General features: G+C 43.2%; 1 protein-coding gene across 1 annotated transcript in view; it reads left to right on the top strand.

Annotated features, from left to right (window-relative positions):
• The window catches only part of ERN1 (endoplasmic reticulum to nucleus signaling 1), a 71776-nt gene extending 68785 nt beyond the window's left edge, over window positions 1-2991 (top strand). The window contains exon 22 of the mRNA XM_084837401.1: window positions 358-2991. Within this exon, the coding sequence (XP_084693527.1) occupies window positions 358-564 (207 nt within the window). The 3' untranslated portion in view covers window positions 565-2991. The remainder of the gene's footprint in view (window positions 1-357) is intronic.
• The last annotated feature ends 9581 nt before the right edge of the window (window positions 2992-12572 follow it).

Here is a 12572-nt window from a genome sequence, read left to right as displayed (position 1 = left end):
TTGGCCATATTAAAACATAATAAAGCTCTAGATAGTAATTAAGGAGGGTTGGATCCAGATTTAAGCTGGATCAACTACTCTGGCAGAAGTGGACTTCCCTTCCCCCACCATCCCACAGCAGCCCCTCCAGCCCCCCAAAAATGCTACAGAGATTCAGGAGACCCTGCTGTGATGTGGGGCAAAGTGGGGGTGGGGGATCCCCCAAAATCTGGCAGAGGGACTTTCCACGAGTGCAGTCCTTTTTGTGGAGGACAAATATTGACTCCAACTCAGGGAATTCCTTTAAAATGTTGCACTAAAAGGGTGAATTCCTTGTAACACATGTGTTTGCATCCTCTCCTTTTTCTCCCCTTCCAGAAACATCACTATAGAGAACTGCCCCCTGAGGTGCAGGAGACTCTGGGTTCCGTCCCAGATGATTTTGTACGTTACTTTACCTTGCGTTTCCCTCACCTTCTTCTGCACACCTATCAGGCTATGCGCATCTGCTGCCAGGAAAGACTATTCCAGCCTTATTATATGCAGGACTTTGACGGGCAGATTCTTCCTGGAGATGCAGTTTGAAAGATGGAGACGCTTTGTTCTTTGCACATACGGGGCTGTGAAACAGGCCTGTCCTTTGCAGGGTGGCTAGAAGGATTTCCAAAGAGTGAAAAAGCCTCTTGGAGAGATCCAGACTTCTCAAACGTGCCTTGTACTCTGCTTGCTCTGACTCAGGAAGAGGACTCCAGGTTGGAATCCAAGGAAGGAGGCGTGGTAACTTGCACACAGCTTTATACCGCAGAAGACAGGAGCAACCAAACGGCTGCTTCTAAGAAGAAAAAGTGAAGTGGAGTATAAGATAGCTCAGCTTGACACAAGCATCATTATGATCTCGGAAATGCCTACACTGTATGCTCTTTTTTATTCTAGCATTCAGGCTTTACCGCACAGAATCATAAACAATTATTGACTGGAACCATAACATTGCCAAGCGCCTTCTGGATCTCAGGAAGGCACCACCTAAGTGTAGCACGCCATTTCCGTCCACTATTGTACCACTGCCACACTGTGCACTTAAAGCAGACACGAGAATGATTGGTTTTCAAGGGAATATGGTAGTTCAAACATGCCCGATCCAGCAACACCAATACAGTGGTTAGGTAAAAATTCTAGACGTTCAGACGTTAGTCTCCAAATACTTTTGTATAGACCTAAAGTTGTCCTTGAAATCACCAACTGGAAGCATTAATCCAAATGCTTCTCGTTCACAGATATGCAAGACTGCACAACACATGGCATTACCAAAAAAAAACCCAAATCCAGATATTTATGGAACAAGCTTTGGCTTAGGTCACAGTACTGGAAATCCCTTATACTTTTGGAGAAAGCTATTCAGATGCCATTTCTGATTTCTTTTACAAGAATGTGAGTAGTTAGTATGTGTGATTTAGATGCAACAGTCAATACAGTTAGAAAAGCTCCTTAATTTTAATTGTAAGGTTAAGGGATCAATCCTAAGCGCCCGGGGAGGGCGGCTGAGGGACTTTTGATGTTGCGGACATCCCCCTCTGCCCATGGAGAGGGAGTTCTGCCCACAGGGGCCCTTCCTGAATGGTGGCAAAAGCTTTGCCATTGCTGCTCCACTTGCGGTAGGGGGTAAAAGGGATGTGTCCTCTCTCTCTGCCCCCTCACCAAGCTCCAGCCCTGGTAACCTCCAAGCCAGTGGGTGGAGCTTGGCAAGGAGGTAGGGCATGGGGAGATGGGAGGAACTCACGGAGGACCCAAAGCTTCCACAGGCCGAATGGGCAACCTCTGCAGACTGAATTAAGCCTCCAGGATGGGGGTTGCCTTCCCCTGCCTTGGATCCACTGGATCCAAAGCCGCCTCTTTCCCTTGACATGCCCCCACAGGGGGCAAAGAAGTACATGACCCCTGAAGCATTTAATTTTCCTCTCATTGAGGCCAATGGGAGTAAAAAAAATTAAAAAGAGAAACTTGCAAGTAAAAAAGGCCAAAATAAAGTCAGGGAGGGACTACACCTCTTCTTTGCCCTGGCTGGTATGAGCTCAGCAAGGCTTACGAACTGCAGTGGTTTAGGATTGCTCTGCAAGTTGTTGATCCAGAGGCAGCAGGACGTAACAGAAGAAAACAGGGCTGGATATAAATTACCTTTACAACTACAGTGAAACCTGGGATTTTTAAACTGAGGTTCTGTCAAGCAGTAGGAACACCAGTTTCTGTTCTACACAGGATTCTCCTGGGAAGCTAAAGTGAGAGGCGTCTGCTTCCCATTTTGAAGGATGCAGTTTTCCTTTTCAATGTCCCTAAAACTGTGATGCACATTGCATGTGCAAAAAGCATTAAGAATCCCCAGTGATGTGCTCCAAAGTTTCAACGTCCTATTTGTAGTATTCTTTTACAAAATATTTATTTTACATATTTATATTTATTTAATTTTTACTACAAAGTGGTACCACATTGAAATGGTACGGGTATAAAGCATGCCAAATCTTTTTAAAGATAAAAAAAATAAAAAATAAAAAAATCCTCTCTGCAGTAATCATTTTTTTTAAAGTGGACAAGGAAAAGGTACACTGCATCTTTTCATCCAACTTGTGCATTTTTATTCAATCTAGATAAAATGTTCCAATTATAAGGAAGCCTTTAATCTGTGTGGCTGTACTCTTGTGTGTCTTAAATGAGTAAATTATTAATGGTTAGTTGTATGATTGGGCACTGATATGGGTATGTGGTCTTTGCTTTCTCTTTTGTTCTATTCATTACAGGGAAATGGATTTTTCTAGTTTTATAATGCAACAGCAGATATTGAGGTAAGATATCCAAATACAGACGTTACAGGACTGTAAAGCTTGAAAATAACGGTAGTCTTAACCTAACTTAATTGAAATCGTATTTCATATTTTTGTAGTACTACTGTACAGTACTTTTATATTTCTTCTAAATAAGAACTTCACACAGATAAGGAATAAAAATAGATTTTGAAACAGTTGTACAGTATCCGTTCATTTTTAAATGGTAGGCACAGTCCTTCTCCATAACAGAAGTATCCTTCAGCCCCTCTCCATAAAAGAACTGCCACTGGGCCCTTCCCTTCCACTTCTTGGTACTCACACTGCTGCATGTCAGGAATAGGGATCCAGCATCTTACTATCCAGCCCTCTCCCCAACAACCCAGGGCCCCTCCCTAAGTGAAATTTACATGGAACTTCAAGCTTCCGGACTGAAGAGCAGATGGGAAACCAGGACGTTTGTCAGCTCCATGTTCCACCCAACGGTTTATCCCTATGCTGCAGGAAGAACTCACCCAGGAGACAGGGGTGGGGAGAATTCCACATGGCGAACCTTCTGTGCGCCCTCAAGTTTGCTTGGGGAGGGACCATGCCCAGTATTTTTCCATACTGTGCAACATCAGGCTTCATTCAGGATCTGGGATGCACATTATACACAGTAACATGGCTTGGGGGGGGGGGTGAAAAACATTTTGATTAAGCAATCCACAATAACTGGTTTTTCATTTAGCATTGACTGATTTGACCTCCTTGCAGTCCAGGGGACTTGTAAGAATCTTCTCCAGCACCACAGTTCCAAAGCATCAATTCTTCGGCGCTCAGCCTTCCTTATAGTCCAGCGCTCACAGCCATACATTACTACTGGGAAAACCATAGCTTTGATTATACGAACCTTTGTCGACAAGGTGATATCTCTGCTTCTTACTATGCTGTCTAGGTGTGCCATAGCTTTCCTCCCAAGGAGCAAGCGTCTTTTAATTTCATGGCTACAGTCTGCGGTGATCTTGGAGCCCAAGAAAATGAAATCTGTCACTGCTTCCATTTCTTCCCCTTCTATATGCCAGGAAGTGATGGGGCCAGATGCCATGATCTTAGTTTTTTTAATGTTGAGTTTCAAACCAGCTTTTGCACTCGCCACTTTCACCCTCAACAAGAAGCTCTTTAGATGCTCTTCGCTTTCTGCCATTAGGGTGGTATCGTCTGCATATCTGAGGTTGTTGATAATTCTTCTGGCAATCTTAATTCCGACCTGTGATTCATCCAACCCGGCGTTTCTCATGATGTACACTGCATATAAATTAAATAAGCAGGGCGACAATATACAGCCTTGTCGTACTCCTTTCCCAATTTTGAACCAATCGGTTGTTCCATGTCTGGTTCTTACTGTTGCTTCTTGACCCTCGTACAGGTTTCTCGGGAGACAGGTAAGGTGGTCTGGTACTCCCATCTCTTTAAGAATTTGTCACAGTTTGTTGTGATCCACACAATCAAAGGCTTTAGCGTAGTCAATGAAGCAGAAATAGACGTTTTTCTGGAATTCCCTTGCTTTCTCCATGATCCAGCGAATGTTGGTGATTTGATCTCTAGTTCTGATCAAACTTACCTTGATTCATTGATCTTACATTCCAGGTTCCTCAACAATATTGTTCTTTACAGCATCGGACTTTCTTTTCACCACCAGACACATCCACAGCTGAATGTCCTTTTGGCTTTGGCCCAGCCGTTTCAGTCTTTCTGGCACTACTTGGAAATACCCTCTGCTCTTCCCCAGTAGTATATTGGACACCTTCCGACCTGAGAGGCTCATCTTCCGGCGTCATATCTTTTAGCCTTGTGATACATTCCATGGGGTTTTCTTGGCAAGAATACTGGAGTGGGTTGCCATTTCCTTCTCCAGTGGACCACATTTTGTCAGAACTTTCCGCCATGACCTGTCCGTCTTGGGTGGCCCTGCACGGCATAGCTTATGGCTTCACTGAGTTACGCAAGCCCCTTCGCCACAACAAGGCAGTGATCCATGAAGGGGAAAGGGTGGACTAGGGGTTCCAAATTTAGAACTCTATCATGAAGCATTTCAATTACACCAATTAATAAATTTATATTGTCAGGGAGATTTTCATTGAATAGGGATGGGATATACAGAGGTACAGGGTTTTCCTGTTAATGTGATCTCATGATAATTCCATCTACATTAAAACATTTACGAGATCAGGACTTTCACCAGGGCAGTATGGAAATGACAGCCAAAAATATTTGTGTTTGCAGCATCCCCTTTAATGCCCTTTATGTTTCATACAGCTTTTAAAGACAATCACATTAATATAGCCTGTAAAACTTGGAAAGAAAAGGGACTGAGTAGGTTTTGGAACATTAACCACAATAAACAGTATATATCTATGGTTGATATAAAGGAGAAATTGGAAGATACAAGTCTTCATTGGTTCCAGTATATGCAAATGCACCACCTTGTATGCAGTCCTCATTTATTGCCAGAGGTAACACACCTACTGATTCTGAATATGTTTTAAATTCCAAATCTCTAGAATTAAAGGGCATGGCATCCAAGCTGTACAAATTCTTGACTGAATTACTTTTGGGGTCATCTGAAGTATTAAAAGCATGCTGGAAAGTGGATTTTGGGATAGCAATAGACAATTCTCTGTGGGACAAGTGTTTATTTCTGGCTCCATGAAGGCAGTAAGGGCAAGGGCAATGGAATTCCAAAACACTTTCTCTGTGGCACTAAATCCCTATCAAGGCACAGAATAACTTCAAAACAGCTTCAAATAAACGTTGGAGGGGCTGTCATAGCACTGGGACACATATCCATATGTAGTGTTCATGTGCTCTTGTAGAGGCATTTTGGGGCTAAGTCTCCAAAGAAATTAACAATATGACCAAACAAAACATTACCAATACTGGCAATTCTGGGTATCTTTCCAAAGGATTTACAGTCTACCCTGCATAAAGATTTCATTTTGTGCTCTTTTAACAACAGTGCAAGCAACAATTGCTAGTTCAGTGAACTTTTCTATCAAGGCTTGGTTTCAGAGGCTTTGGGACTGTTTATTAACGGACAAGCTTATCCACTATATGAAGATTGTTAAAGGTCATGCAAAAACAAAAACAAAAAACATTTTATGCAATGTGGTACCCATACATCCCAGACCCAAGCCTCTCCAGATCATTATAAGCTTTGCTAACCTACTAAGAGAAAATAATTACAGCTTGAAAGCTTTGCAGTTCTGTACTCTGTGCATCCTAACTGTGTTTGATCATTTTCTTTAACCTTTTCAGGCTATGTTTAGCCCATGTTCATTGTACTGAAACAATGATATTAAAATAATGTTTTAAAAAAAGAGAAGAAAAAGGAGTACCCTTTGTTTTGTGTGCACCAGCCCTCAGATAGGTTATCCCCAAGTACAACCATTTCACCTGTTTTTTATTGCAGTGTAAGGACTTCGCCGCTGTAGCCCCACATTGAGTTGGAATAATATTGTTGAAACTGCCTGTGGGCCATGTAAAGTGCAGATATAATGTCTGAGAGCCAATTCAGTGCATCCACCCCCTACAGTATACAGGGGCAGGGGATCCTCAGCCTGTATTAGTTCCCTACTGGATTGTACAGCTGATAAAGTAAAGGGATGGCTGTGCAGTACATCATATTCCACAGTTATGTGGAAAGAAAAAAAGGTGCTGCATTGTCTAACTGACAGTATGGGAAACATGCCATAAGGATGTGTAGTGAGTCACAAAAGATATATGTGAGTCAGCATCTCCTGCCATCCACAAGGGGGCAGTAATAGGGACAGAAGAAACATAATCCTTGTGTTCAGACTGCAATGGTTGCAAGTTCAAAGAATGATGATGAAAGGGGTAGCAAAGAGAAGGAGCTGCTTCTGATAGTTTCAATTTCTTCATGAAGAGGCCTTATTTTCCATGCGAGGATGTTTACAGCTAGGTTTCATTTCCTCTGTTGCTCAGAACATAACTCATGTCATTGATCTCAGAACATAACACATGTCAGCCACACATCAGTGAGGGATGGAGGGGAGAGGGAAACATGGGAATTGAAGGCTTATTGATTGATATATACATGTGTTATGTTCTGAGATCACTGACAAGAGTTATATTCTGAGCAACAGAGGAAACGAAATCACTGCCTTGTTGTGGCGAAGGGGCTTGCATAACTCAGTGAAGCCATAAGCTATGCCGTGCAGGGACACCCAAGACGGACAGGTCATGGTGGAGAGTTCTGACAAAATGTGGTCCACTGGAGAAGGAAATAGCAACCCACTCCAGTATTCTTGCCAAGAAAACCCCATGGAATGTATCACAAGGCTAAAAGATATGACGCCGGAAGATGAGCCCCTCAGGTCAGAAGGTGTCCAATATACTACTGGGGAAGAGCAGAGGAAATTTCCAAGTAGCGCCAGAAAGAGTGAAGTAGCTGGGCCAAAGCCGAAAGGACACTCAGCTGTGGATGTGTCTGGTGGTGAAAAGAAAGTCCGATGCTGTAAAGAACAATATTGTTAGGAACCTGGAATGTCAGATCAATGAATCAAGGTAAGCTGGAGATGGTCAAACATGAGATGGCAAGACTGAACATCGACATCTTGGGAATCAGCGAACTAAAATGGACAAGCATGGGCGAATTTAATTCAGGTGACCATCATATCTACTACTGTGGGCAAGAATCCCTTAGAAGAAATGGAGTAGCACTCTTAGTCAACAAAAGGGTGGGAAAAGCAGTACTGGGGTACAATCTCAAAAACGATAGAATGATCTCAGTACGAATCCAAGGCAAACTATTCAACATCACAGTAATTCAAGTCTATGCCCCAACCACTGAGGCCGAAGAAGCTGAGGTTGATCGGTTCTATGAAGACCTAAAACACCTTCTAGAACTAACACCAAAAAAAGATGTCCTCTTCATCATAGGGGATTGGAATGCTAAAGTAGGAAGTCAAGAAATCACCGGGATTACAGGCAAGCATGGCCTTGGTGTACAAAATGAAGCAGGACAAAGGCTAATAGAGTTTTGCCAAGAGAACACGCTGATCATAGCAAACACTCTTTTCCAACAGCACAAGAGGTGACTCTACACATGGACATCACCAGATGGTCAATATCAAAATCAGATTGCTTATGTCCTTTGCAGCCAAAGATGGAGAAGCTCTATACAGTCAGTAAAAACAAGACCTGGAGCTGACTGTGGCTCAGATCATGAGCTGCTTCTTGCAAAATTTCGGTTTAAATTGAAGAACGCAGGGAAAACCACTAAATCATTCAGGTATGACCTAAATCATATCCCTTATGAATATACAGTGGAGGTGACAAATAGATTTCAGGGATTAGACCTCATAGACAGAGTGCCTGAGGAATTATGGACGGAGGTCCGTAACATCGTTCAGGAGGCAGCAACTCAATCCATCCTAAAGAAAAAGAAATGCAAGAAAGCAAAGTGGCTGTCTGAGGAGGCTTTACAAGTAGCTGAGGAAAGAAGGGAAGTGAAAAGCAAGGGAGAAAGGGGAAGATATATCCAACTGAATGCAGAGCTCCAGAGAATAGCAAGGAGAGACAAGAAGGCCTTCTTAAATGAACAATGCAAAGAAATCGAGGAAAACAATAGAATGGGAAAGACTAGAGATCTTTTCAAGAAAATCGAAGATCTCAAGGGAACGTTTTGTGCAAAGACGGGCATGATAAAGGACAAAGAAAGCAGGGACCTAACAGAAGCAGATGAGATTAAGAAGAGGTGGCAAGAATACACAGAAGAACTATACAGGAAAGATCTGAATGTCCCTGATAGCCATGATAGTGCGGTCACTGAACTTGAGCCGGACATCCTAGAGAGGGAAGTCAAGTGGGCTTTAGGAAGCATTAGTAACAACAAAGCTAGCAGAGATGACAGTATTCCAGCTGAGCTATTTAAAATCCTAAAAGATGATGCTGTTAAAGTGCTGCACTCAATATGCCAACAAATCTGGAACGCTCAACAGTGGCCACAAGACTGGAAAAGGTCAGTTTACATTCCAATTCCAAAGAAGGGCAATGCCAAAGAGCATTCAAACTACTGTACAACTGCGCTCATTTCACATGCCAGCAAGGTTATGCTCAAAATCCTACAAGCTAGGCTTCAGCAGCATATGAACCGAGAACTACCGGAAGTACAAGCGGGGTTTCAAAGAGGCAGAGGAACTAGAGATCAAATCACCAACATTCGCTGGATCCTGGAGAAAGCAAGAGAATTCCAGAAAAAAGTCTATTTCTGCTTCATTGACTACGCTAAAGCCTTTGATTGTGTGAATCATAACAAACTGTGGCAAATTCTTAAAGAGATGGGAGTACTAGACCACCTTACCTGTCTCCTGAGAAACCTGTACGAGGGTCAACAAGCAACAGTAAGAACCGGACATGGAACAACCGAGTGGTTCAAAATTGGGAAAGGAGTATTGCAAGGCTGTATATTGTCGCCCTGCTTATTTAATTTATATGCAGAGTACATCATGAGAAACGCCAGGTTGGATGAATCACAGGTTGGAATTAAGATTGCCGGAAGAATTATCAACAACCTCAGATACGCAGACAACACCACCCTAATGACAGAAAGCAAAGAGGATCTAAAGAGCTTCTTGTTGAGGGTGAAAGTGGAGAGTGCAAAAGCTGGTTTGAAACTCAACATTAAAAAAACGAAGATCATGGCATCTGGCCCCATCACTTCCTGGCATATAGAAGGGGAAGAAATGGAAGCAGTGACAGATTTCATTTTCTTGGGCTCTAAGATCACCGCCCCTTCATGGATCACTGCCTTGTTGTGGCGAAGGGGCTTGCGTAACTCAGTGAAGCCATAAGCTATGCCGTGCAGGGCCACCCAAGATAGACAGGTCATGGCAGAGAGTTCTGACAAAATGTGGTCCACTGGAGAAGGAAATGGCAACCCACTCCAGTATTCTTGCCAAGAAAACCCCATGGAACGGATCACAAGGCTAAAAGATATGATGCCGGAAGATGAGCCCCTCAGGTCGGAAGGTGTCCAATATGCTACTGGGGAAGAGCAGAGGGTATTTCCAAGTAGAAATACCAGAAAGCGCCAGAAAGAGTGAAGCGGCTGGGCCAAACCCGAAAGGACACTCAGCTGTGGATGTGTCTGGCGGTGAAAAGAAAATCCGATGCTGTAAAGAACAATATTGTTTAGGAACCTGGAATGTCAGATCAATGAATCAAGGTAAGCTGGAGGTGGTCAAACATGAGATGGCAAGATTGAACATCGACATCTTGGGAATCAGTGAACTAAAATGGACAGGCATGGGCGAATTTAATTCAGGTGACCATCATATCTACTATTGTGGGCAAGAATCCCTTAGAAGAAATGGAGTAGCACTCATAGTCAACAAAAGGGTGGGAAAAGCAGTACTGGGGTACAATCTTAAAAATGATAGAATGATCTCAGTACGAATCCAAGGCAAACCATTCAACATCACAGTAATTCAAGTCTATGCCCCAACCACTGAGGCCGAAGAAGCTGAGGTTGATCGGTTCTATGAAGACCTACAACACCTTCTAGAACTAACACCAAAAAAAGATGTCCTCTTCATCATAGGGGATTGGAATGCTAAAGTAGGAAGTCAAGAAATCACCGGGATAACAGGCAGGCATGGCCTTGGTGTACAAAATGAAGCAGGACAAAAGCTAATAGAGTTTTTCCAAGAGAACTTGCTGATCATAGCAAACACTCTTTTCCAACAGCACAAGAGGCGACTCTACACATGGACGTCACCAGATGGTCAATATCGAAATCAGATTGCTTATGTCCTTTGCAGCCAAAGATGGAGAAGCTCCATACAGTCAGTAAAAACAAGACCTGGAGCTGACTGTGGCTCAGATCATGAGCTGCTTCTTGCAAAATTTCAGCTGAAATTGAAGAACGTAGGGAAAACCACTAAACCTTTCAGGTATGACCTAAATCATATCCCTTATGAATATACAGTGGAGGTGACAAATAGATTTCAGGGATTAGACCTGATAGACAGAGTGCCTGAGGAACTATGGACGGAGGTCTGTAACATTGTTCAGGAGGCAGCAACGAAATCCGTCCCAAAGAAAAAGAAATGCAAGAAAGCCAAGTGGCTGTCTGAGGAGGCTTTACAAGTAGCTCACGAAAGAAGGGAAGCGAAAAGCAAAGGAGAAAGGGGAAGATATACCCAACTGAATGCAGAGTTCCAGAGAATAGCAAGGAGAGACAAGAAGGCCTTCTTAAATGAACAATGCAAAGAAATCGAGGAAAACAACAGAATGGGAAAGACTAGAGATCTCTTCAAGAAAATTGGAGATCTCAAGGGAACGTTTTGTGCAAAGACGGGCATGATAAAGGACAAAGAAGGCAGGGACCTAACAGAAGCAGATGAGATTAAGAAGAGGTGGCAAGAATACACAGAAGAACTATACAGGAAAGATCTGAATGTCCCTGACAGCCATGATAGTGCGGTCACTGAACTTGAGCCGGACATCCTAGAGAGGGAAGTCAAGTGGGCCTTAGGAAGCATTAGTAACAACAAAGCTAGCGGAGATGACAGTATTCCAGCCGAGCTATTTAAAATCCTAAAAGATGATGCTGTTAAAGTGCTGCATTCAATATGCCAACAAATCTGGAACACTCAACAGTGGCCACAAGACTGGAAAAGGTCAGTTTACATTCCAATTCCAAAGAAGGGCAACGCCAAAGAGTGTTCAAACTACCGCACAATTGCGCTCATTTCACATGCCAGCAAGGTGATGCTCAAAATCCTACAAGCTAGGCTTCAGCAGTATGCGAACCGAGAACTACCGGAAGTCCAAGCTGGGTTTCGAAGAGGCAGAGGAACTAGAGATCAAATCGCCAACATTCGCTGCATCATGGAGAAAGCAAGAGAATTCCAGAAAAACATCTATTTCTGCTTCATTGACTACGCTAAAGCCTTTGATTGTGTGGATCACAACAAACTGTGGCAAATTCTTAAAGTGATGGGAGTACCAGACCACCTTACCTGTCTCCTGAGAAACCTGTACGAGGGTCAAGAAGCAACAGTAAGAACCAGACATGGAACAACCGATTGGTTCAAAATTGGGAAAGGAGTACGACAAGGCTGCATATTGTCACCCTGCTTATTTAACTTATATGCAGAGTACATCATGAGAAACGCCGGGTTGGATGAATCACAGGTCGGAATTAAGATTGCCGGGAGAATTATCAACAACCTCCGATATGCAGACGATACCACCCTAATGGCAGAAAGCGAAGAGGATCTCAAGAGCCTCTTGTTGAGGGTGAAAGAGGAAAGTGCAAAAGCTGGTTTGAAACTCAACATTAAAAAAACTAAGATCATGGCATCTGGCCCTATCACTTCCTGGCATATAGAAGGGGAAGAAATGGAAGCAGTGACAGATTTTACTTTCTTGGGCTCCAAGATCACCGCAGACAGTGACTGTAGCCATGAAATTAAAAGACGCTTGCTCCTTGGGAGGAAAGCTATGGCAAATCTAGACAGCATAGTAAGAAGCAGAGACATCACCTTGCCGACAAAGGTCCGTCTAATCAAAGCTATGGTTTTCCCAGTAGTAATGTATGGCTGTGAGAGCTGGACTATAAGGAAGGCTGAGTGCCGAAGAATTGATGCTTTCGAACTGTGGTGCTGGAGAAGACTCTTACGAGTCCCCTGGACTGCAAGGAGGTCAAATCAGTCCATCCTAAAGGAAATCAACCCTGACTGCTCATTGGAAGGACAGATAATGAAGCTGAAG

The sequence above is a fragment of the Heloderma suspectum genome, chromosome 2 (assembly GCF_057233095.1).
Source record: "Heloderma suspectum isolate Gila_16-S chromosome 2, 16-S_ref, whole genome shotgun sequence".
Taxonomy (NCBI): domain Eukaryota; kingdom Metazoa; phylum Chordata; class Lepidosauria; order Squamata; family Helodermatidae; genus Heloderma; species Heloderma suspectum.
The sequence above is the reverse complement of the archived record's forward strand: the minus strand, read 5'-3'. Positions and strand labels throughout refer to the sequence as shown.